Below are 26,451 nucleotides of genomic sequence, written 5' to 3'. Positions count from 1 at the left end.
TCGGATCGTTGGCGAAGTTCATGTCCGTTCTTCTCAACAGTCTGCGGAACAACGCGTCGCGATTGGCTGACATGTACGAGGTATTGGTTTCATTGTATAGCTCACAAAAATCACAATAGACCCCATTGTAGTCACTTATACACACCCAGATACATTTTATTCATTTGCAAATATCAAATAGCTAATGCAACTATCTACTGTAATGCATCAATGTAGATCAAGATAATTATATGACTCTATATGTTTTGTGTTCCTCCACCTCCTCCGTAGACCTCCGCTAGGCAAATACTGTATTTTAGAATATACATATGTAAAATGCATATGGAAGACGTACAGTAGATCATTTTTGTCTTACTCTGAAATAACACATTTGCAGCACTTAATCACATACTAGTTGGTTTTACACTATAAATGGTTTTTAACCAGTGTATCAGCACACACAAAATACTGAATACAGGACACTTTGCTCAATATAAATATGCTGATCGCAAGATCTCTGCAATATACAAGAAAGTGACTATACAAGCAGACATACATTGCTCCAAATTTTCATTACCAGACATGTCCACTGAAGACAGATGGTGAGCGGCAGATATTTTACACTGCACAACTCTCACAACTGTGCAGTTTTTCCTCCTTGTTTTTCGACAAATCCTTTTGTTTTGATGAAAATAATATAAAAGTAATTCAATGACCAAGACTGTTTTGGGCACATCAATACTTATACTTATACAATATAATATATTAGTGAAGAGTCAGGTGGTGGTTTTGATTCTCCGAGAAAAAGTTGTCCATATTTGCAACAAATGAACTCATCAGTGATTCAAATGCAGACTGATTTTTTTTTTTTTTTTGCATTTGCATTTGCATGTCTCTAATTTGCACATTTCCCGTGGCAAATGAATACAAATGATTCTGGGTGTGTATAAGTGCCTACTGTGGAGTCTGTTGTGAGCTCCGTACATGTCAGCCAATCACGACGGAGAAGAACGGACATAAACCTCGCAAACGATCCGATTTCAAACATCATATTTTGTGGAAAAAATGTTAGGCATGTGCTAGAAAGCGCCTTGAAATCCTTTATTTCAATTTCCTCTGGCTCATTAAAACAAAAAAGAGATCGTATATGCCGGACGTGACGTCATTACCCCGCGGCAGGTAGGACACATTGGGTAAGCGGACGCATTTGGTACCTACTTCGGCACAAGCAGGAGGGGAAGATGCGCGCGGTGGTGGCGGTGCTGAGTGCGCTGCTGGCGGCAGCGGTGCTGTCCGCCGTGGCCTCGGAGCCGGCGACTCTGGTCCAGGAGCCGGTGCGGACCGAGTCCCTTTTGATGAAACCGAAGGTGATGATCGCAATCGTGGCTCGCAACGCCGCGCACAGCCTGGCACACTACCTGGGCTGCATCGAGAGGCTGGAGTACCCGAAAGAGCGCATCGCCATCTGGTAAGTGACTCTTGTAAAACACGCACCGGGCTCCGTTGACGGGGATCTCTCTCGTATCCAACTTTGCCCTACAACTACTCCGCGTGTGTCCGCTGCAATCACAATAACAGGTTGTCTCGGGTCCACGCTGAGACCCGCTGTTGTGTTTTACGACGCACTTACACCTCGTGTGTCTGCCGGCATCCAAATTACACAGCGAGCCCCCAGATGAAAGAGCTTCTGTGCGCGTTTAGGGTTCGATTTTCAGCCCTTAATCACGTCTGATTCAGCAGAAACCAGCCTTAAAACAGCAGGGCTGGCAGGTATGAGGGGCCTCACCCTGGGACTCAACGAATTTTGGGAGGCAGGGAGGGGTGAAAGGAGACGTTGAGCTGGGCTGACAGCAGGACTGGAGCTGAGTGAAGTCACGCAGAAATGTCTGTGTCCATGAGAGCTGAGAGACACTCATGGATCTCAGGTGGTAAGGTGAGGTCTGTGCTGCTGTCAGAGGGCAGCAATTCTGTCCCGCCGTGACCTCTCCCTCACTGCCACTTGTTTGTATGGCTGGTGTCCCAAGAATGACAAAGGCATGTCAATGAACACAGCATGGGGCCCTTGTCTGTGGAGTATAGGGCCCAACTGGCAACACGGTGGATGGTTTAAACCAGTGTTTTTCCAGCCCTTTTCAAGCCACGGCACCCTTGGTTCATTGAAAAAATCCCGGGGCACACCACCAAAGTCCTATAGAAAATCCCTATTCATTTGTGAAAAACTGTAGCTACTGACACTCGGTTGTTATTTTGCCAGGCTATTTGCAAAACAAATAGCAGAAAATGTATTTGTTTCAAATATGTCCAGAAAGGGGTGGACAATATGGCAAAATATAGCCGGATTATTTATTTATTTACATACTTTTTCCATTTTATCATTTCTCATTTGCATGATTTTGTTGTAGTTTTGTGTTCCCAGACAAATCCTTAACATTCTTTGCCTGAACTTCTCTCTCTCTTCACATTTTGGAGCCCATTTATTTTCTTGGGCATTCAGTTTTTCGCCAACCTTTAAACCACAAAGCAAACTTTGACAGTGAGTATCAATGAAGTTTTGAAGTGAGACGTCAGGTTAGCCATTAGCTCTTTGGTGTCGTGGGTCCGACAAGGATCACTCCCTCCATCATTCTGTGGTGAAAGTGTGTGGTCAAAGTTAGAGGCGCATCAGGTTTAAAAACAGCTGGACGTTGCACATTTGACAGCTTTGATGCGCTGCAGCGCTGTCATGATTTTATGTCATCATGTCACCCACCTCTATCTCCGCACAAATGAGGTGAAAATGGATCATTGTCCCACAGCACACCTGACCCTCTCTCACGGCGGCACCCCGGTTGAAAACGCTGGTTTAAACCATTCAGCTGCTTCTATGAGCCTTGCCACAGCCACAGCCTTTGTCTGTGTGTGCAGCCACTATACAGCATATATATATACTTGTGTCAAATGTACGTCGGATGTTACTTGTGTTATTATTCTTATTATCATTGGTCTTTGCTTGGTAGACATGTTGTTCTGCTGTAGATATCAATGTTAATGCTATGATCAGTTTTGACAACTCTTTGAGTACACTGCGCCTTGTCATATGTCACATGAACTATGGTACACTTTTTAATATACATGTCTGTTCAACAGGTTTCAACTGATCACCTGGCAATTTTAAGTTTTAAAGACACCGTGATATTACATGTATACATGCATAGTCATGTGTAGCCGCTTCACACGTATAAAACTTTTTTATTTCTGGGAGCTATGAGCTAAATCTTATATGGACCTTAAGATGCAGATTTGTCCTCTATTCTTCACCTGGCATTGTCATACAGTGCATGACAACAAGACAGACAAAACAACCTGTAAACGTCACCAATAGAATGAATCGTCACATGAACTTATCTAGTGTCATGGTAAACTTTGAACAACCTTGGGTGTGGATTTTCATCTGGGTTCCTGCCTTCAAACATTCTCTATTCAGTGCCGTATTTACTGTATCGTTCAATATGTGCAAATACATTAACTGTGGACTAAAAGCTATTTTTTCCCTCATCAAAGCGTTGCTCTTCAGTAGGGTAGCAGTGACAAGTGTTGCTCTTCAGTAGGGTAACAGTGACAGGTATCTTGTGATATGATACGTATTCCGATACAAGGGTGGTGATACAACACGCTGCGATACGGCTTCGACAATATATCGTAGTAGAGCCATGATTTTAAGAGGGAAAATCAGATAATGCAGTACAATCCCATGTGGCTGAAAACAAAGTTTATTGTTTTGACGTCAGTCCAGTTAGTCTTCCAGTTAAATTTCACAGTCCAACACAGGAATGTGTCTCAAAAAAGAAGACAATATCACACAGTCAACAATTGCGATATTTGAGTCTCTTGATATTTTCTTTTATATCGATAGTTTGTTACGGCCCTACTCTTCAGTACTAGTTGGCCTTTTAGATGTTTTGTGGTCGATGGTTTTATTTTAATTTAAGCCTTCCTCTGTTTTTTTGTTGGTTTTGTTTGTTTTTCATTTAATACTTCCATGGTCTCTGCTTTGGTTTGAACATGTATGAGTAACAGATGAACATGTCTGTGTAACAGATTGGCGTAAGTTACCAAAAGTAAAGCCATCCTCTTCGAAAGGAAGGATTGTGGTTGGATTCATACATGCCTTGCATTCTGACTACAGCTAGTTAGAGTTTATGAAGTATGATGCCAGCTATTAGTGTCTATTTCATTGCTGTCAGTCTCTATTATCCATAATAATACACCCTCTTACATGTGCACTCTGCTCCCACAGATGTCATTATTGCCGGTGCTTGCAGTTTGGAGGATCAGCACTGTGAAGCCAGACGGGAAAATCTCTGTATGCTTTAGGCAAATCGCTCCTATATGTCGCACTGGTCTGTTTGTTGTGGCAGGCAAATGTCAAAGAGTCAGATCAGGCCACACCCACACACATTTCTGGGATGTGATGTTAACTGCACCAACTATTGAGTCACTTTTTGTGACGCTTTACTTCTGGAGAGACGGTCAGTTAACACATGTTGTCATGAACTAAAACTTCATTTTGCTGCATAACAGAGGCAGTGAAGAGAATATTGGTAACTTATATTGTGTATTCACTGGGCCTGACTGACCCGCAGTCTATGTGTCAGACCCAAGAAGTAAAGGAACCGCGAGTTTGTGATGGAGGCATGTGGGACCCAGTGTATGTCGTGTGTTAAGACCCACTCAGTCTGGAGAATGCGGGCAAGCAGGTTGTGTTTGAGGGGTACAAAGGTGTTGGAGACAGGAAAGAGGCAATGTGACCGACAACCACCTGTCAGCAGTGAGCCAGCCTCCCCGGGCGAACCAACCTCGCCGGCTCCTCCCACCCATTTGAATAAATTAATCTTGCCTTTTTTGAGCGACAGCGTAAGTGTACTGTCTTTTCTCACTACATGAAGGATCCAAATCCCATTCTATTCAAAGCGGCGCTGTAATGTCACGTGACTTTGTGGTTATATAGAGCAGCCCTGTGATTCTCAAGGTTGCCGGTTCATGTCCGGCTGAAGTCTTTTGTTCATTTATGTTTTAAATTAGTTAATTAATTTTTCGCAGTAACACCGCCCTTACCTAAAACAGCCACTGCCTGGGTCGGTGTTCTCCTATCCTCTGTGGCTGCAGTTGTTTATGAACTGACTTTAAAGTTGTATTTTTTGCTAATACAGTTGCAATTGAACATTTGTGATTGAATGGAAGAACTTCTTCTGTTTCCTCTGGAGGGGCAAACTCATCTCCTTGCATCTCTATGGAGAGATTTCTGGGTTGTTGTGAAAATTTGATCACGAAGGAGAACCGCATCAGAGTTATAATGTAGTGAAGTGGCTCTACTGTATCTTCCTCCTCTGTTCATACAAAGCCAAATGATGACAAGCAGGTTCTAGACTTTCCATCTGGAGACTAGCTCGGAAATGTCTTTGAAACGTCACATCAGGTTCTCTGCCAGTGTAGCTGCACCCTCAGATCTGAGCTCAGCTTTGGGGACGGGGAAATCCTTTTTTTTCGTCTTCCAAAAGTTAATGAGCCGATTCAGACTGAGAAGTGGCAGGACAATGTGAGAAGGACTTCTGGTGAAGAATGAAGGAATGCAGATGTTTTGGGAGCTTTCCAGGAGAGTTGCCCAGGGGGCATTGAGGAGGTCTTTTAATCCTCATTCCTAACATTGAACATAGAATCCTTCTCTTCTTTCCTTCACTGATATCTACCCATGCCACTTATCTTCCAGCTATTACTGAAGTGTGGAACCAAAGACAGAAAGATGGCAGGTTCGATACCTGAAGCAGAAGTTCTCAGAGCCTCTTGCACACTTTGAGGACATGCCAACAACATGGCTTATTTAAGAGTCTGATGTCAGCGCGTTGTCTGTGAATCTTATTTATTGCTTCTAATATTAAGAGAACAGAATTCAGTTTGGGCTTAATCACAGACATCCACTTTCAACTTTGCATCTTTCCACCTGCAACTTGTAAATCTTGTTTGTTCTTCGGGCACCTGGCGGATCGCAAATCCATCAGCTGTCAGATGTTAACGGATGTTTCTTCTAATTGTGAAGTTGACTTCATACTGGCTTGTGGGGAGTTTTAATCTCGGATGAATTTTGGTCTCATGTCACAGTCAGGTCCATATTCGACTTCAAATTATTTGTGTGAGTCATTTCACATGACGTGTGATAAAGATTTTTGGTAAAAGGTTTGGACAGGTGGTTGAAATGACACGGTAAATAAGCCATGGATTATAGCAGCTGGATGCCAAGAATATTTTTTCTTTTTTTTGTTCCCCCAACTTCGAATGCTTGTCTATGAAAACAGACATATGGCATATTATGATACAATGAAAAATACATTTATGGTGCAAGCTAGTATCACAGCTTTAATAACTCAATATTTGATGATAATATATGATGATAATATGAATGCTAGTGGTTGAAAAGTTCATTTCAGCTCCTTACCTTTTAATTCAGTGTTGTCAAATAGTGGTGTTGAAAATTGAATTTGAAGTTCTAAAATGAAAATGGAATATGAACCAAGTGGATATCCAGGTGATATCAGTTGATGCTACATGAGAGAGGAATATAAAATGGAACAAAGCGGTGTGTAACCACAAGCCTAATTTAACTCCCTTTAAAGTGGAGTCCCTTGTGTTTCTCTGAACAAAATTGGAATTACACCTCACATCCAGTGGATATGATAATAAAACAGCACCAGGCCGACACTTGTTTTAAATCCTCGAAAAGTCAGTTTCTTCTTCGCGCCAACCCGTCATTTGTAATGTAACCGAACGAAACACACTCGTATGCAACCCACAATTTGAGGTGCCCCATTCTTAAATAGATGGAAATGACAACAATTATGCCATATTGTAGCTTTTGGCAGCACAGAAACCCTCTAGTCTATCATCATAACTAATTACATGATTGTAAACAACCAACAGCAGCGACTGAGAGAAATGCAGCTTGTGGAAGATGGGTATTTATTAAACAATGAGGTATGACTGTCATGGCTGCCAAGAAGAAAACGCAGGGTGCAAACCTAACTATTCAGTAAAGAAGACCTTGTGTCTTATGACACTGCTGTAGACAGGAACTAATAACAAGAGACTGTTGGGGCATGAACAGAAAATGACCTCAATAACTGAAATAAGCATTTTCTATACAAGTAACATCTGACTTACGACTGGGATCGGTTCCGACCAACCAGTCGTAAGTCAGATTGGACGCAAGTCAACGCCATTCAGAATAGCCGACGCGAGGGTTATAGGTTCTACTGTAGTGGTAGATGGCTGTGTGAGAGTGAGATGCTGAGACACTGTGCTGCCGTAACTGTTGTAAGTGTTGCCGGGATGCTACGTGCTGCGGTGCCAGACATTGAATAAAAAAAAAAGCATCTGCTGGCCGTGGTCGTAAGTACGGGTGGATGTAAGTCGAGCAGGTCGCAAGTCGGATGTTACTTGTATAAACGAAAATGAAATTTTTGGTGATTCACAACCTTATGCTTGGTTTTCGGTAAATTGACGTTTTTTGTTGAGGATGTATGTGGTGTCCACATTTCACCTAACTGGATACGTTTCCAGTGGAGGCTTTTCTTCGACTTCCGTCCGGTTCACGATTTTTCAGGACAGGGTTTCTCCACCGGCATCAGTGACCAGGGTGAGGTTGTGTCCTGCCCAGGTTAGAAATGGTGAAGTTAAAGTTCCTCTCTACTTTGTTCACGAGTGAGGGAAGGATGGCGCTGGCAGGCAGGTGCAGCCTCTTAAGTCGTGCCATCGTAGTTTCAGTCCGTCGTGATGCAGCAGCATTCTCGACGGCTTCTTCCTCCCTGCTGACTTTGCTTCTCACAAATGAGCTGCTGTCACTTGCATAGCTCTAATTCCTCTTCAGCTACTCTCATCGTGACAATTCCAGAGTAAAGCCACAGCACAACAGGCTGCATATATTGCTAGTTCCGTGCTATTGTCAGCCACCTGTGTTACCTCAGGCTTCATTCCAGGCTGATTAGACAACAGCATTGTTTCTCGTGTGGGAAGTTCGGACGTTTCTTCATGAAAGCAAGTATAAACAAGGCTGTTGGAAACATCCACTGTCAGTGAAATTGCACCAACATTTGAGAGTGATTACAAACACATGATTGAAGTTTGGATCAATGTGTGTCTGAGCACAGTTTTGACTTCTCCAGGAATCGGCTTTTCTTATTCATTTCATGTGTCTTTTTCAAATAAAACGTTTGGTGCAAACATGCGAGTCTCTTTTCAGTCTCATGAAAAGCCTGTCAGTCCTTCTCTCCCAGACGAGCGGGGTGTTGTTGACTTGAGCTGAAGACCAATAGCAGGAAAAATGTTATTGATCAGGACCACGCTAAAGCACACGTCATGTACGCCATCACAGGCCACAGCAAACATGAAAGTGTGTTGCAGTTACTTGAGAATCCTGGGACAATAATCATGGGAAAGCCTCCCATCTGGTTTCCCTGGTAAAAATTGTCAAAACTGGTTTGTGTTTTTCAAGCGACAAAATAGTGTGTGCAGCCTCGATAGGACAATTTAGCTGCAATTCACAGCATTTACATGCAAGTTGGCTTTTTCTTTGGAGGAGGAACGGGGTGAAAACTGCTTGTATGCTTTATTGTGCAGACAGTGTTTGCGTTTAAACAAGCAAACAAACAGTATTGCTGAGCTGCCCTTCTCTACTGTGTGGAGGAGACGAGTGACTGGCTGACATGTGTTTCTCAGCATCATTCAGTCAGGGCGACTAAACTCCTGACAGCGCGTGCGAGGCAGTTGCCCCCAGTTGTCATGTTATGCTCAGCCAAGTCGAACACTGAAATGTAGTGACTCAAGTGCTTGATCCTGTCTGGTTTGTGCCTTGGATGAAGTTCAGGGACTTGTGTGTTTGCTGAAAATCAAATCAATCAAATTCAAATTCAAATTCAATTTGGACGACAGCATTTTCTGATTTATGTTTTCCCACCAGCAACCATTGTAAATCTTGCAGATGCGTCGAGCACCTGGTCATATATATCAGCGAGGCCTCCGGGACAGATGTGCAGTGTAAAGCCTTGCAGCTGTCGGATGTTGACAGATGTTTCCTCTAATTGTAACTTTGGTGCATTACATCATGTCAGGAGGAGATTTATATGAAAGATGTTTCATCATCGCCTCCAATCATCCTGTAGTTTATGATGTCGAGTGACAGCTGTGCTCAAAATGAGGATTTACTGTTGCTATCTGAGGCGCAGAAGTCATAGTTTTGAATCCAAGTTGACAAACTTGTTGACAGTTTGATCTCTTTTGATTTGTTTTGGATTGAAAGAGAACAGAAATCTGAACATGAGGATCCATTCTTGAGACTTGCCGTAGCGACTGATGCAGAATAGATGAATTTCTTTCTCCGACCTTCAACGTGAATATAGAATTTCTCACCTCAGTGCGAGTCTGTGAGTCTTAACCAACTTTTGTTGACCCGGAGAGTCTTGAGGAATTTCAGTCAGGAGGGCCTGTGTCCGCGACGTCTCCTCCCCTCCCTCCTCGGGCATTTTCTCCTCCATCTCTCTGCCCCACCACCCCCTCTTCTTCCTGCTGCCACCAGTCCTGACAGAAAGGGCTTTCTAAAGTCACGTGACTTTGGTCACGTGAAATGGTTTGTGAAAGTGTCTCTGAAAGGGACATTCTTGCGTTTTAATTAGATGGAGTCGTCAGTGGTGGTGACATTAGATAGTTTATTGAATCAACACAAACCCACCCGGAGTTCTCAGACCTTTGTTTACCTTCTCGGGGACCTTGTCCTCAGTGAGGAGTGCTCAGCGCCAGATGTTACTTGGAGAAGTGATGAAGTGGGCAGGAGGGCAGTGACCATTGTGTGAGGTGCTACAGTTTTAGATTCAGTCCACAACCATGAAATTGGTTTGCTCGGCTTGATGTAGGCTCAAATGCCACACTTTCTCATAAATAAACTCCCTCATGCACAGACCTCCACTCTAATTCGAATTGGATGCAGTTCCATTTTTTACAGAGCTTTGAATGGCAGTTGGAGTGGAGAGGATTGATCAGACGGGAAATTAAAATTTTGTCATGATACACTATGTGTTTAGTTTTAACACAACACTTGAGACAGTCGATTTGCTCCGCCCAACTATTTGAAAGCTCCGCGCCACATTATGGTGCTGCTGCTTAGTGGATTTCAACTCTTGTGGGGTGGTGCCGGAAGCGTAATCCACCTGACGGGAAAACACTGTGTGTCAAATGGGACAGGGGAGTGTGTGGGTCCAGGTATTTTCTTTCAAGGATACTATGCCGTTGGGTGATTGTGTTGGGGTGGACTGAAGCCACTTGGCAGAGGTTTGCAGTCTTTGAACGCTTTTCTAGTTTGAGGTCTTGTCATGTGGAGTAAACATGCACAGCAGCAAAAATCTGACAGAGAAGGACAATGGGACCAGGTGTGTACACGGACACCTGATCAATGATTGGGAAAATATCATCTGGCTGCTAGTCCGGCCTCCTCGACACGCGTGACTTCCAGTGGTCGGACACGAATATTAGCAAGAAAATGTGTTTATTTTAGATTATTTTAGCGACTGCCGCACTCTGAACTAGGGCTGAACGATTAATTGCATTTGCAATTATACCGCAATATGATAAAACGTGATTTTCTAACCGCAAGGCTGCGATTTGACTGGTCACGTGACTTTCACGTTGGTGGCGCAGCGCAACGGTGAGCTTTTTAGCCATTGAGCTGTAAATTACGGCTTTAGCCTATCAAGGTAAAATGGGTGCAAAAGTGGCACATACCCGTAACACAAGACTCGTATCCATGCGTCAGAGGCACATACGCGTAACTGCACATTTGCATCCGTAAACCCCGTGGCACATGTGTGTAAAAAAAAAATTTACATTCATACAAACACGAAAAGTAATTTGGCCTTCATTCTCTAAGTGCACAGATACAAGTGGCTAAACACGAGCTCTTGAAACTGCAATTGTGACACATTGCTAAGTTTTCCCCCTCAACCACCGCCAAAACGGCTGCATAAGTTCCACATACTTGTAGAACACGATCCGTATGCGCGTGCACCCTTTTGCACCTCTTCTCGCTGCACCTGTAAATAAAACTGATGCGCACTCGTAGAAGTGGCGGCAATACGTGCCTGTTACTCCATGCGCGTTCCCGGTAGTCACGTGACGTCTATTGTCCAATTATGGGCTGTTTATGTTCAGACAGTGCTTAAAAAGTGCAATCTACGTTTACATGAAGAGTTGGACTATTAGAGTGGTAAAGCCACATATTGGTTTGCATTACTGTTGTAATATGCACTTTAGTTTGTGTGATTTATCAGTTTAGTAAGTCTACAGCTGAAACTGAAGTTGACAAATAAACCATCTTTCATTTTAATTCATGCTTCATTTGACTTTATCTTAACATAAGAATAACCTATAAGGAAGAACAATTATATATACTGAATCACATGTGGTTTATTATAATACAGATTGATTTATTAGTTGTGTTTGCTGTAAAATACATGAGAAGAGGACCTTGAAAAATAATCGCACATTTAATCGCAATCGCAATATTGAGAGAAAAAAATCGCAATTCGATTATTTTCCAAAATCGTTCAGCCCTACTCTGAACTGCACCTGAATCGGACACCTTCTTTAGGTTTTCAGTGCAGGTGTTGAGTGGACATGTCGAATGATGCACAGGTGCTGCAACATAATCTGGTGTGTTTTCTGAGGAATCTAAAGCATCACATAGCTGTACTGTGGTGTTAAAGTGAGATATCCTCACAATAAAGCGACTTGGTGTGTTCGACTCTAGTTCACTGGTCGTGTTGTGCTTTGGACTTCAAGTGTATCATTGTTTTTTGTTGTTAGAGTCCCACAACACATTTTGAGCTATTTGAATTTTTGCTTTTTGAGTTCCAAATTGGAGGTTGTTCGTTTTATTAAATTGCCAAACCAAGATTCAACGAGATTCCTTACAATTTGGCACACAACATTATAGTTGTAATTTTTAGTTTTTATGGTCATCTTTACACGTCAGAGCAGTGGCTCATTAATTGTGATAAAAGTCACTTCCAAAATCAATAAAAGAAGGTTTGTATAACTATAAGCTCTGTTCTGCAGCGCGACTGAATTGTTGGTAAACTTTCAAAATGGATGAGAGGATAGAGAGAGAAGGGGCGAGGGCTGTGAGGGTGGGGCCTCAGGAGGCATGTGTCGGCCAGATGAGGATCATAAAGATGGAAAAGTGGAGAGTGAGCTTGATCCAATCCCTGCTGGCAGCTGGATAATGAGCCTGATCTTTGCTTTACATCAGAACTCTGAAGAGTCTCCACACGTGACGGGTGAGGGAGATGACTGGAACTTCTGCTCATGTTCACAAGTGTGTCCTCACATATGTTGTCTATTGTACTTCATCTACATGTACAAAACGTTCCCAGCCATCACTGAGCAGATGCAGAAGTCTGGCCAGAAGGTCAAGGAAATCTGGGCATTCAGATACTTCCCAAAGAATTTCTCTGTCTGAAATAAAATACTGCGAAATAGACTCTTAAGAATGTGATATACAGCGGGGGTGAAGTCTCAGCTACACAAACACACTTGCTCGTGGCCTGTTTTGCAGAGCATGTCCAGGAACGATTAGCAATAATGCTGGTAATGGAAAATCACATCATGTTCTCGGCGCAGCAGTGGGAGGTTCTGGAGAATTTCTGTAAAAAATCAGAACCAGAGTGTTTAACAGACAAGCCCCTTTTCAAGTTGATGGAATTGCCCTTTTATAACCAAGACTTGAACGAGAAGGGATTCATTTTTGAAAATAAAAGCAATATTGAGTTCCTTGTATTGACAGTGGACAGTTGCAGCATCATTTTCCTGCCAGAGCGACGATGTCCACACTTGATCTGCTCTGTTTCCTGAAAATTCCTTGAAGGACTGAATAGCCTCCCATGCATCACACCTAAATGTGATCCTGTACTTCAGATCTTGATGGTGTTATGGAGATCGTCGCGCGTGTTACTGGACCTGCTTCCTCATGGGAGGTAAATGGGGTAAAGTTAGTTTGCTCAGGTTCTTGGTTGGTTTATGGTGGTTGGGCGACCCGAGATCCTGTCACTGTGCCATTGGGTTAAAGGTGGGGAAGACTTTGGAAAGACACACCTACAGACAATTCACTGACAGAGTCACAGGATACAGGAGTGTTTGGATGAAACTGAAAAAAGTACAGATTTGACCCAAAAGATAGAGTTGTAGATTTCCCAGTTTTCCACCTGCAAGGCTAATAAAATGTTGTGACATGAAAAGGATTATACTGAGGAGCTGTGTCAGACTGCAGAGACTGAGGGTAGAGCTTCCAGTGATGTCAGGGATTAGTTTGTTAGTTTGTTTTTGAGTCAAACTGAAGAGACTCCAGGACTTTGACACTTGTTGGATCACTGTGTGTTATGGATGTTTTGCTGAATGATAGCTACATAATGGTTATTGTCCCCATTATATCTTATTGCCATCAACTCTGAAGCTTGACTTTCTCCTGGCTTGGTTATCACCTGTCCAACAAAAAATACAAACATTTTTTTGGGAGCTGTGGCTCACATTTTTAATTGGTGACTGTATTTCAGTGCTAACACTCCACAACTGCATGTTGGGCCAATGTGCACTGTGTCGAAGCTTAAAAATCCCAAATAACCAAAATGATGATGAAACTTCTCTGCAAGGCTTCAAAAATATATTTTTGGATGCTGAAATAGTTTTATTTTATGTTTTCCTTATGGACTAACATTGAGTTCTACGCTACTAATGTATCTTATATGTTGAGATACATGCAGGAACTTTCCTCTTCTTCTGCCACATTTCTCGGCACTTAATTCTCAGTAATCTAATGATTAGCTTCCGCACATGTTTGACATATTTCCAAAACATTTACAAGACATTCCTTTGTTTCCCAATCCCCGTGGCTGAGACTGTCATTCAGAGGTGGCGTGTACTGGCACATTTATGTCCAGGAGCCAAGTTGAGTGTATAGAGGTGTGCACATTCACATCGCCAGTCAACGGACTTTAAATATTCATCTATTGTGAACGCACACAAGCCGGCGCACACATCACTCTTTTTAACTCCGCAGCTCTCCATAATTCACATGCAGAGTGATGAACAACACACGCCTATATGCAATGACAAAACCATAGCAGTGGCTTCTGAGGTATAGAGCATAGAATAAAGTTGTAGGACATACTTTCACACAACCCATCAAAAAATAATAATAATTCAGAAAGAAACTGCAGGATTCTGGGGAGAGAACAGGTCTGGGACTCTTTACTTCTGCTGCTGCCCACTTGAAAATAAGAAGATGATACCTTCTTCTCTTGCCCTATATCCTTTCAGTTTCAGTGTGTGAATATATATGTGTGTGTGTGTGTCGAGGAGGGGTGTAGTTTATTATAATTGGGTTTAAGTTTGGCTCAGAGCTTGGCTCAGAGTCCTGGTTCAGCCATTTGTTTTGGATGGTTAAGTTAAGGGTCAGAGACTTGGGAAAGCATTATTGCAGTGACGGTTCCCCACAAGGATAGAGATACCAACATATGTTTGTTTGTGGAGGCTGGAAATGTGTGCATTATTTGGTGTTCAACTTCAATAATGCTGTATGAATCTCACATCAGGTAGTGGAAAACTCCACATGTGCACGGCTGTGTGTGTTCCATGTATGTTGTAAGCACACACTCGCAGATTAAATATCAAAGGACAACCGCACAGTGAGTGAGCGGGCGAGGGCAGAATATTCTGCTCAGGGCATCGTGCTGCACGTTGTTTACTGCTTTAATTTGTTTTGCACACCCTCGCACACTTCACACGTACAGTAGTCACAGTGTCTTCTCTGAGTCAGCTTTGGAAGTCAAAGTGGAAATCTGTGAAATAAAGTCAAGGCGGAGAACAAACCACAAGAGTGACCTCAATCTGCAAACAGCTCATGCACCTCAAAACAAACCTTCGCCATCGTTCTGTGGTTGTTTCAGCTGGAGTGGAAGAAGCTGCGAACATATAAATATATTCTCACCTTTTTTTTGTGAACTGATCTGCAAGCTACAGAATGTTTTCCGAGGAAATCAGAATCAGTAATGAAAATCATATTTAAAACACGTGCTATAAAAAATTATTATGAATTGTATTATTATTATTACAGGATGCACAGATGAAGAAGGTGGTGGATTTTAAGTACTAAGGCTCCACTGTCCAGGGCGATGGAGAGTGTGAGAAAGAGGTGAAGAAGCGGGTGCAGGCAGGATGGAATCACTGGAGAAAAGTGTCAGGTGTGATGTGTGACAAAAGGGTGTCGGCAAGGATGAAAGGGAGGTGTACAAAAGGGTGGTGAGGCCAGCAATGTTGTATGGTTTGGAAACAGTGGCACTGAGGAAAAGACAGGAGGCACAGCTGGAGGTAGCAGAGATGAAGATGCTGAGCTTCTCTCTGGGAGTGAGCAGGATGGATCGGATCAGGAAGCAGTAGATCAGAGGGACAGCACATGTCAGGTGTTTAGGAGACAAAGTCAGAAAGGCTAGATGGAGATGGTTTGGACATGTACAGAGGAGAGAGAGACGGTACAATGGTAGATGAAGATGTTGAGGTTGGAACTGCCAGGCAGAAGGTGGAGAGGAAGGCCAAAGAGGAGATTGATGGAGGTGGTGAAGGAGGACATGAGGTTTGTAGGTTTGAGAGAAGAGGAAGCAGAGGACAGGGTGAGATGGAGGAGGAGGATCCGCTGTGGCCACCACTGAGGGGAGAAGCTGAAAGAAAAGATTATGAATTATATTATTATAAAAATGCAATGTTAAAGTTGAGAAAATCATTCCATGTAGTTGGACATGTTGAGCAGAAACCTGAGTTCACGTGGTGTGCTTTTGTTTCAGGGCAGCCACCGATCACAACACGGACAACACGACTGCCATGCTGCGGGAGTGGCTGAAGAGCGCCCAGCAGCTCTATCACTATGTGGAGTGGAGGCCGATGGAAGAGCCGCGGTGAGTCTCCGACATCTCAACACTCTCACTGCTGCAAAAACATTAACCCGGGTGAATCCATGTCACTGTCAGGTCCTACACTGATGAGTGGGGCCCGAAACACTGGCCTCCGTCCAGGTTCAATCACGTGATGAAACTGAGACAGGCGGCGCTGAAGGCGGCGCGGGAGAGATGGGCGGACTACATCATGGTGAGCAGAGCTAGAAGAGCGTCAGTGTCGAGTTAGCAGTCGATCTTGCTATACATTGAAGCGGAGACACAGAGGAAGGCATGGCTCCTCCACATGTTCCCAGCAGGCCACACAATAAAAACTCACAGTCACATCTGGATTTTAATATCCTCCTAACACAGAACAATAAAACTGTTATTTGCCAGCTGTCATAAAAAGCTTGTTCCCACTTACATCTTGAACCGTGATGATGTTAATTATGGTCTGGATTTATGCATTCAAAAGTCAAACAGGCCAAAGAAAGAATGTTAGATGTGAAGCAAAGTCTTCTGCTGTCGGCTTGTGATCAGACATTCACTGTTATGTGCTAAACCCTGGTGTCTGTCCTCAGTTTGTAGACAGCGACAACCTTCTGACCAACCCTCGAGTGCTTGACTTGCTGATGGCTGAGAATCGGACTCTGGTGGCGCCGATGATGGAGTCCCGCTCTCTTTACTCCAACTTCTGGTGTGGCATGACCCCACAGGTACCGGTCAAGTGGCCCCCTCCCTCATCCTTCCACCCCGATTTCACGCTCCCTCTTCTCTGCAGGGTTACTACAAACGGACCCCGGACTATCAGCCAATCAGGGAGTGGAAACGTCTGGGCTGCTTCGCGGTCCCGATGGTTCACAGCACTTTCCTCATAGACCTCCGTCGTGAGTCCAGCAGGGACCTGACCTTCTATCCACCTCACCCAGACTACAGTTGGGCGTTTGATGACATCATGGTGTTTGCTTTTTCGGCACGGCAAGCCGGTCAGTTTCTCTCAACAAACTACCAGTTTTGGAGCTCAGCGGCAAATGCCTCATGACAGCGAGGTTTCTGTGAACTGAGACTTAATAAATCAGCATGGCTGCTTCATTCATAATAGAATCTCTGTTTTGGGGATTCAAAGGGTGTTGCCTGTCCAAGCTGATGTTGCAGATTTGATCGTAAGTTTTGGCATTTCCATCTTTGTAAGAGATTTGACAGTGTTGACCAGTAGTCAGAGCTATATATAGCAGAGAGATTCATGTGAACTGGTTTGGTTCTGTCCCCTTATTAGCTTGGTTCAAACAAAGACAATTGGACTCAGAAATAAAGCCTCTATGGTGGTCTCATCCGTTGCTTATTTGGCAAGTTCAGGTCAAGAGGTTGAGTTTACAGAACGGCATGTGTGTGCGCGTGTGTGCCGCAGGTGTGCAGATGTACGTGTGTAACAGAGAGCCCTACGGCTTCCTCCCCGTCCCCCTGAAGGCTCAACAAAGTGTGGAAGATGAGAGTGAGAACTTTATACACACCATCACGGAGGCTTTGAGTGAGTACAGTCTCACAGACCTTGACTTGTTGTGTTGGGTGTTATTGTGATCTTTTGTGCACCTCCATGTTTCTCCCCTTCTGTCCGCAGTCGACCACGACATTGAGCCCACGCAGCACCTGTACTCTCCGGCCCCCACGCAGGACACCATGGGTTTTGAAAATGTAGGAGTTTCTCAGATTACTCATGTTTGTTTGTGAAGTTCAAACAAATCTGTTTGTGTTCAGATCTTCCTCATAAACTTGAAGCGCCGACTGGACAGGAGAACCAGGATGTTTAAGTCTCTTGCTTCCCTGGGTCTCCATGCCACGCTGACTGATGCAGTGGACGGCAAGTAGGTCACTGACACGCAGCCCCACATGACCCCGGGGTTCTGGCTCTAATTATCCAGATAAGGTCTTATTGAAGCAACAGTCCACGTGTTGGAGGAGATTCTATGATGTTTGGTACTATACCATGTGAAGGCACTTTCCCATCCACCTCCGAACAGACGGCTGGTCTTTGTAACAGAATGTTTTCCCTCCTTCCCAGCGCTTACCGTAATCCGCAGTTGAGAATTTCCTAATCCTTCACTTTAGTCCTGCGCTGAGCGAGACTTGCTGCATCTGAGCAACACTTTTCTTTTCCATCTCTGACCATGACTCAGCAGGACTTCTGCTTCTGTCACAGGGCGCTGAACACGTCCCAGCTGCAGGCACTGGGAATAGAAATGCTGCCAGGATATAAAGACCCCTACTCAGGTCGAGTGCTGACGCGGGGAGAGATCGGCTGCTTCCTCAGTCATCACTCGATATGGACGGAGGTGAGGAAGCCAGTTTGTTGACCTGCAGACCCTGATCTGGAGTAGAAAATAATTAATGCATTTACCCTGAAATCAACGGTGAAAGTGTGAACTTCCTGAAGTCAGCGCTGCATCCTCAGGAAGGAAGGAAGGAAGCTGCAGATTAGCAATGACTGTGTGTGGAAACTTTAGGGAGGCTGAGGTGACGTTGTTATTTAAGGATCTCCTTGGTTCTTTCTGACTAAATGTTAGATGTGTGCTTCGAAAATGAGATTATCAGGAGGACAGTTTACGCAAAAACAAAGGCGGTAGCAATCCATCCCATAATGCTCGGTACACTAGAATGCAGGAGGCTGTAGTCCGTCCAGCAGGTGAGAAGCAGGGGAGGCAGAAGCTGACTCAAGTGACAATCGCACCTCCTTCACATTGAAAACCACCCAAGCCCCCCAAAAAATAATAAAGTTTACTCACACCTTTCTCAGCATGGGGACGTATGAGAAATAATAACTCCAAAACCATGGGTGTCTGATATATATAATAATATATAAAATATATTTTGTCATGAAAAAAGGGGGGTTGAGGGTTGGGCTGGAAATATTTGTAAGCATTGTAAACTAATGCTAACAATGGATATACAACAATAGGAACACCTCCGCCTCGAAAAGCAGAACAATAAAAATGACAAAAAATTACATTAAAAATTACATTCTACATTATTTTTCTTCTTTGCTCGCATAGTTTTTGAAAGTTTTGGAAGGTGATTTGTGAAGTGACTCTCTCCGTGCTGAATGTTAAGCAACTTCCACTGATAGTTTAAAGATCACTGCCTTTACTTTGCTGATGAATGGTGTGACTCTGTGGTGCTCAGGTGTTGGAGCGTGGTCTTGAGAAGGTCCTCGTGCTAGAAGATGATGTGAGGTTTGAGCCGCGGTTCAAGCGGCGGCTCCAGGCCATCATGGACGACATCGATAAAACCCAGCTGGACTGGGACCTCATGTAAGAGAAGTCGGACTTTGACTATTCTGGCTTATTTCAGAGTCAAACCCTCTTCGTCTGCTCAGATATGTGGGCCGGAAGCGGATGCAGGTGCAGAAGCCGGAGAAGTCGGTGGACCAAGTCAACAACCTGGTGGAAGCAGACTACTCCTACTGGACTCTGGGATACGCACTGTCTCAGCAGGGAGCCCGGAAGTTGCTGGCGGCTGAACCGTTCAGACGGATGCTGCCAGTGGACGAGTTTCTACCCGTGATGTTCAACAAACACCCCAAGTAAGTACTGTGATCTGGTGAGGTAGAACTGAAATTGTGACACAAGAAATTTGAAAGACTGACATTCGCATGATTTGAACAGAGTGAACATATTTACTGACCCCTGCAAACACGTGTCTGCTCAGTCACGGTGGAGGCTGCTGTCAATCAAGGGTTCTGACAGATGATGATAATATGAGCAGTTGGAAATAAAGCAAATAAGATGTTCCTCATCAGGATAACAGAACATGTTTGCACAGTTCCATGGTAACAGCAGCAGCATGTTGCTTTCATTGATAACTTGTAGCTTTTATTCCCCCACTTTTCCTTTAAATCCAGGCCTAAACAAAGTTAGAAACCCGATCCTTAAGGAGTGTAGAATGACAGGGATCTGCAGTCCTTGGAGGTGAGTTTGCTGCTGTGGTTGACCACAACCCCAATCAGGATCTGTAACATGTATTCCCTCTGCCATGGCTGTAGCGCTATAGCTGGACGTTTTTTCCTTTCAATGCTCCATCCCTCTGTTCAAGATTTAGAATGTTTGGGGTTCCTGAGGAGAATAGAGGCGGCCCTGTGTGTTACCATGGTTCACGTGTGGTCTTATAGTCCAAAGACATACAGAAGTATGTGTGTGTTGTCTGTCCCCCCACTTACAACCCCAAGTAGCAGGGATAGGTTCCAGCCTCCTTCTACCCTGGTATCCGAGAAGAAGTGAAGCGTGCTCTCGTGAAGTAAATCCTGGTGGGAAGGCATCACACACTGTTGTTTGAGGATCTGCACAAAACTTCATATACACCCCTTTAAAAAGAAGTGTCCCAGTGGGAGCAGGGTGTCTCTGCATCCACAAAACCCAGCTCAGCAAAAAGATGAGCAGTTGGGTGAGGCATGTCGACCCACATGTGGAGGAAGTTGAACTCTTGGTCGTGCCTCACACAGGTCTCTTCTTTAGGTACCACGTTGTCTCTTTTCATGAGAGGTGCATCCACTTGGGTCTGATCTCCACCCTACTCTGCTGTTCTTTATCTCCAGAACTAGCCTCCGCTCTTTTACATCCTTCTAATAACAGTCCACCAACTTCTCTGGCTCCGTGTCACCCACCTCTCCTCCTCCTTCCTTCTTTCTCATGGAGGAATGTGGCCAACGAGGCTGTTCCTGCCCGGTGGAGAAGGGGACAGGATTCCCATTGATAGAGAGTGGGGGCTGGGTAGAGATGGGCGCTGCACCAGTGTGTGTGTGTGTTACTGCACAAGTGTGAGATGTGTGTCCAGTGTTCCCGGGATAGATTACTAAGCAAATAAACGGTTCGACGGTGGATTAAAATAAAAGTGAAGGACACGAAATGTGGAAATCAGGAAAGGTTAAAAGGGTCTTGTGCTTTATTTGTGTTCTGCCGTCGCCTGATGGACTACAAAACATACAGGAGAGTTTTTGTGCTGGTGAAGGTCAGTGTCAGGTTTCACTGTCTGACTGCAGCCATTAGAGATGTGTAACAGGCTGCTGGAGGACAACTAGGGTGACCTCTGGTTGACTAGCTTGACCTTGCACTGGCTGACGTGTCAAAGAGCCAACACTGCAGGAGGACGGTATACCATAGATTCTTGTTGTTTTAGTACACCAGCATCTCCATCATGTGAAGAGGAAATGAGAAAGAAGACTCAGAGAAACTGCTGTATTTTGCACTTGTTGATCTGGTTCCTGCTGTAAGGATGTGTATAGAATTCATGAAATTGTTCATAGAACTAAAAAAAGGTTCCTATAGTTCAGATGTGGCTACCGATGGCGCCCATTTGATCAAACCACTTCAAGGCTTTTTGGCAGATGCCCCCTGGCTGTTGCAGTCCCTGACCCTCTTGTCTCACTCCTCAGTTTCTTCAATGAACTGCAGCATTGTTCAGCATTATGCGGTTGCAGTTCTGCTGAAAGACAAGCTCACTCTGCTCTATTCCGTCGAGCTTCTTCTGGACATCATCCTCTCTGATGAGTGCAAGAAGGGCTTCCTCTTCCTCCTCCTCCTCCTCCTCATTGATCTGTGGTTAACTTTGTTGTTGTTCTCGCTGCTGACAACAATGGCAGCTGAGATTTGGTCCGTTCACTCTCGTCCCATCATCTGCACCCATGGTCATGTCTCAGGTACCCGCACCCCATTTGACCCTGAGCTAAGCAAACCAGGACATGGTCCATGTTGGAAATTACAGCCCCTTTTGGTGGTGGAAACACCCTGATAAGGATAACAACTGGAGACAAACCTACTCAGTGGAGACACGCTGTTGTTGGTGAAATGTGCCATCGTACTGTAGCAGTGAAGTGAGCTGACTGACACCAAAATCCCTCCACAGTGTGGAGTACATGAAGCAGTTCAAGCCCCGGGACCTGAAGGCCTTCTCGGTGGAGCCTCTGCTCATCTATCCCACCCACTACACTGGAGAGCCCGGCTACATCAGCGACACTGAGACCTCCACCATCTGGGACGACGAGGCCGTGGCCACAGACTGGGACCGACAACATGCCCGAAAAACCGCCCAGCAGGACCACATCCAGTCGGTGGCACAGAACTCCGTCACCGGAGACTCGCCACCGCCGGCCTCTCGGGCATCACGAGATGAACTTTGATGAGCCAAAGACTCCAGAGTCTGAGACAGAGACTCGCCCCCATGACACGCACACACTTGAATAGACTCCCCACACAGACATGCTGGTGTCTGAGCATCTCAAATCTGTGACAGACAGGGAACCGGATCTACGACCAGGACCAGAAGAGCCTTTCTTCAATCTTTATTTATTCATGAATTGATATTTATGAGTTAATCAGGTGAGTTGGGTCTAAAAAAATAAAATAATATAAAATGACAATCATCTTTCAAACAAGCAACATGTGACACATTCCTTATTGACAGAGTATTTTGTATGTTATTGGTGGAGAAGTAAGAGTCATTAAACTGTCAAATCAGTGTGTGTGTGTGTGTGTGGTTCATACTTGTGGTGGTGTGTGCGTCTCAATATACACACATACACTAACAAACACACTGACATGTTTGCTGAGGATGGACAGATTTGTTTGGACCTTAATATGACACTGCCTTCTTAAAAAGAATGTCTAGCTTTGTTTTGTTTTTTCTGATCACATGACCCTTTGATCAGCTGCTGTCAGCATTTCTCTAAACAACACTGTGGAGGCAAACTACATCCTATTGAAACGTTGAGGGACGCTGCAGTCTCCTGTTAAATTTGTTAGGAGCGGTGATCACACTGAGGACAGACGGTGGGGGTGTAGCTCACCCACGCTTGCAGGCAGCCTGAACTTCTGCTGCAGTTTTATAGTTCCTGTCTGCCGTTGTTGGACCTGAACAAGAACAGATGACTGGAGTCAGAGGTGAAGGTGGAGGTCACGGCTGGTGATCTTGAGGAGAAAGTGAAGTCATTATTGTCGTGTGTACACCGTCACTCTGTTGTGCAACACACGTTTCAGAATTGAATCACTCTGGGTCTGATAGTTCTCAACCGTCTTTATTCTATTTCTCAGACTATCACGTATTCCTCGTTTTTCCATCTCTCACATCCGGGTCCCCCCCCCCCTTTTTTTTCTCATCACGTGACATACACATTTCAAAACACGACATCTAAGAAGTCACATCAGTCAATCGATTTGGAAAACTGCTGCTCGTTATCGATCAACCAGCAGAACACAAACACAGCAGGGGATCTCCCGATCACACGCCAACCAGGACTGTTATTGGGGAGTAAACCTCGTCCACAAATGAGGACTAAAAGAGTATTATCTGAGCGCCATGAAAGCGCGCCATCTGCGCGCGTCAGAAAACCATCCTGCCGGTCACGAAGATTCGCTATAATCGTTGCTTTGTTGCACTGCCATCTAGCGGATGAACACTTCAACAATAACTGAGTAGTTGATGCACTTTGCATCATTTCATTACAGTCTTCATTTTCAGATGCTTATTTCAATCCTCTGGTAATTTAATTATGGTTAGAGGAAAAAACAAGACATCAATGAATATTAGAGAGATTTTTTTACTGGTTAAATTGTATATTTAAACGCCTACTCCAACATAGAAATATGTCGTATCCTTCTGGATTTATTATACCAGTCAATCGTTTGAGGTTATTCTGGTCCCCAGAGGCACCAGTTGACGTTGAACATGAGAGGTGAAACTTGATACCAGTGGCATTTGTGCATGAAGATGATCGACACAGAACCCACATTCATTCATTTGTTCCCACATGATTGATGGCAAGTGTAACGATGCTAATGTAAAAGGCAGGGGTGGGATTCGATTAAAAAAATAATCTAGTTGGAGAATTTGTGATGAATTAATCCCATTTAATCGCAGTTTAATGGTACAAGAACATTTGCCACAAGAAGCCACAGTTTTCAATTTGAATGAATTTGGTATATTACTGAATCAAATGATGGACCGATTCATTCATTTAAACAACAAAATATTGTTCATTTTGTTTGACAATAGCACAATAAATCACGATGGTGGCTATATTCAAGGTTTTCTATCACCTTATTTAAAGTATCAGTGTGATCAGTGGACCAGGAACTCCCACACTCACAAAGGTTCCCTGTTGTCTGGAGAGCAAACTGTTCAATAAAATAAAATGATTTTTGTTGTAATTAATTAATCGTAATTAACTCATTAAAGTCCCACCCCTCGTAAAAGGTCAATATTTTTGGTTGGGCTGCTGAGCTGATGCAGGTTTGCAGGGAAACCAACACTTGCGGAGGACGCAGCCTCTCCACCCTCTCAGGGCCCCTGGTGAGATGAATCCATAAAAGAAGGAGAGCTCAAAGACAGATACATTACATTTCACATCACCAGGACATGTTGCATAAGCGTCTGATGTGACTCAGAGACGCAGAGCTGGTGACTCACACCAGGTTTATGTGCATCATCAGTCACTGGGGTCTGAGAGGAGCAGAGAGGTGAGGACTCTGACTCAGAGAAACTGCTGAGTCTTAAACTAAGGCACGACAAAATCGCATCCCAAGTTGTGGCACACGTAAACAAATAAATCAACACAAATATATGAATACATGCGTATGCAAACAAATCAAAACAACGGGACAAATAAAGGCCAGTTTATAATCGAACTGTCCGAAGGCGCGTTTCATATTTTAACCGGCAGATGGCAGTGTGGCAACGCGCAAGCAAAAGTCGTCTCGCTGGATCAGTTTACGGCAAGACATTGGTTAACAGTGGAAATAAATCATTTTCAGTTGTGTAGCAATTTAACAAGTTAGTTCCACCGCAACGTGACCGGCTCAGTCAGACTGTACAATAGATGATCGAATCACTGAAAGAAATTCTACCATGGTTACGAGGCCTTCGCTGACAGTGTGTGTCGCCTGCTGTTCATTTACATTGCACTCTGAATTCTATCAATAAAATAATGACATGAAGGGCAATAACTTGGTCTATATTTTCAGTTGTGATGTACAATCCCCAAGTCGGAAATTCCGAGAATCCTCACCGACCAAGTACGCAATCCAAGATGGCTTCCTTGAATCTAAACAGGAAGTTAAAGTTTGAATCGATGAAATATACAAACACAAACGGGCTGATGCTACAATTTTTGGTTTCCTCTTTTTCTGGTGGGTTTCTAGTCGCAAACCGAGTATGAAATGCCGATATCTGGACAAGGTACGTGTGACAATGTGGACGTTGCTCTCTTGTTCTCCGACTTACAGGTAGGTAACTGGAATGCTGCAGGATATATGCTTCATTTGGGAGGAAATGAAGATATGAAAAGTTGTTCTGGTGCATCCATGCCAACAGTAATGTACAATTCTGTTTCCTGCATGACCCACTGCTTTGTTTTTGTTAACTGAAACAAACTGAAACAAACAACATGGCCTGCGCTCAAGAGCCTCAGAGAGGAAGAGGAGGGAGAGAAGTGAAGCTTTGAAGGACTGTGAGTGATGCACCGAAGCAACAGAGATACAGTGAATCAAACAGTGCACTGAACTTAGATGTTTACGGTCAAGCAGGTCAAACTTGAGGCTCACGTGCAACCTCTGCTTCATTATATATATTTGGTCAATGACCTTTGGCATATATATTATTATTGACCTGGTTTGTAGTTCCAAAATGTACTGCAACATCTGAAGCTCTTATGACAGCTAACATGGAGATGGTCAATATATTATGGGAGGTTACATTAGATGAGCATCAAGAGATATTTGCGCTCTCCGGTGGCGTTCTTTGATACGGCCATTTTAATATTGAGATGTGGCGTTGCTTCCAAACTGATGGAAGTTGGCTTTGTTGTCTAAAAACCATCACTACCAAGTGGTCATATTTTAGTGTAATGTATTGAGGAACCCCAGCTTATTTCAAGTTAGACACCTAACTATTAGGTAGTGGGACAAGTTTACAAAAATGTGTTTTGTTGTGCTTTGTTTGATGAGATTCAAAGTTAAAGACAGAAAAACAGACCCCAGACAGTGGGAGCTTCACCTTCTCTCCTTTGCAGACCAAAACATCTCCAGCACACAGAGGGCCACAACAGTATAACAATTCAGAAGAAGTGGGTGAGAAACATGCCAGTTTGCACAGGTGCCGCTGATAAAGAGCTGAGCATGGACGGAATCTTTCCATCGCTGTTGATGCCTGCGAATGTGTGTCAGTCAGTGAGCCAGCATGTTTGAAACAGAATGGTCTCTAGTTTTTTTTTTTTTTTTTTTTTTTCGCAAAGAAGGATGTGCATGTTCAACAGTGCTGAGAGGAAATGGGGAGGGGGTTATTCACTGGAAGTCCATCCACAAAGATGAGGTGGCTCGCTCTTCCTGCTGAGGCAGGCTGTCAAGAATAAATGTTTTTCCTTGACCTCGACTAATGTGCTCAGATTAGAGAGTCATGAGGCCTTTCATCTCTGAGCTGAAGCTCCCAGCTAATA

General features: G+C 44.1%; 1 protein-coding gene across 1 annotated transcript; it reads left to right on the top strand.

Moving 5' to 3' along the window:
- The first annotated feature begins 1,164 nt into the window (after nt 1-1,164).
- colgalt2b (collagen beta(1-O)galactosyltransferase 2b) lies at nt 1,165-22,475 on the top strand. The gene is made up of 12 exons (XM_053864288.1): nt 1,165-1,447; nt 15,888-15,998; nt 16,071-16,188; nt 16,559-16,693; nt 16,759-16,963; nt 17,386-17,505; nt 17,596-17,669; nt 17,733-17,839; nt 18,175-18,307; nt 19,155-19,282; nt 19,348-19,554; nt 21,870-22,475. The coding sequence occupies exons 1-12, from the start codon at nt 1,221-1,223 to the stop codon at nt 22,141-22,143; spliced, it is 1,839 nt and encodes a 612-aa protein (XP_053720263.1). The 5' UTR covers nt 1,165-1,220; the 3' UTR covers nt 22,144-22,475.
- The last annotated feature ends 3,976 nt before the right edge of the window (nt 22,476-26,451 follow it).

The sequence above is a fragment of the Synchiropus splendidus genome, chromosome 1, assembly GCF_027744825.2.
Source record: "Synchiropus splendidus isolate RoL2022-P1 chromosome 1, RoL_Sspl_1.0, whole genome shotgun sequence".
Classification (NCBI taxonomy): domain Eukaryota; kingdom Metazoa; phylum Chordata; class Actinopteri; order Syngnathiformes; family Callionymidae; genus Synchiropus; species Synchiropus splendidus.
The sequence above is the reverse complement of the archived record's forward strand: the minus strand, read 5'-3'. Positions and strand labels throughout refer to the sequence as shown.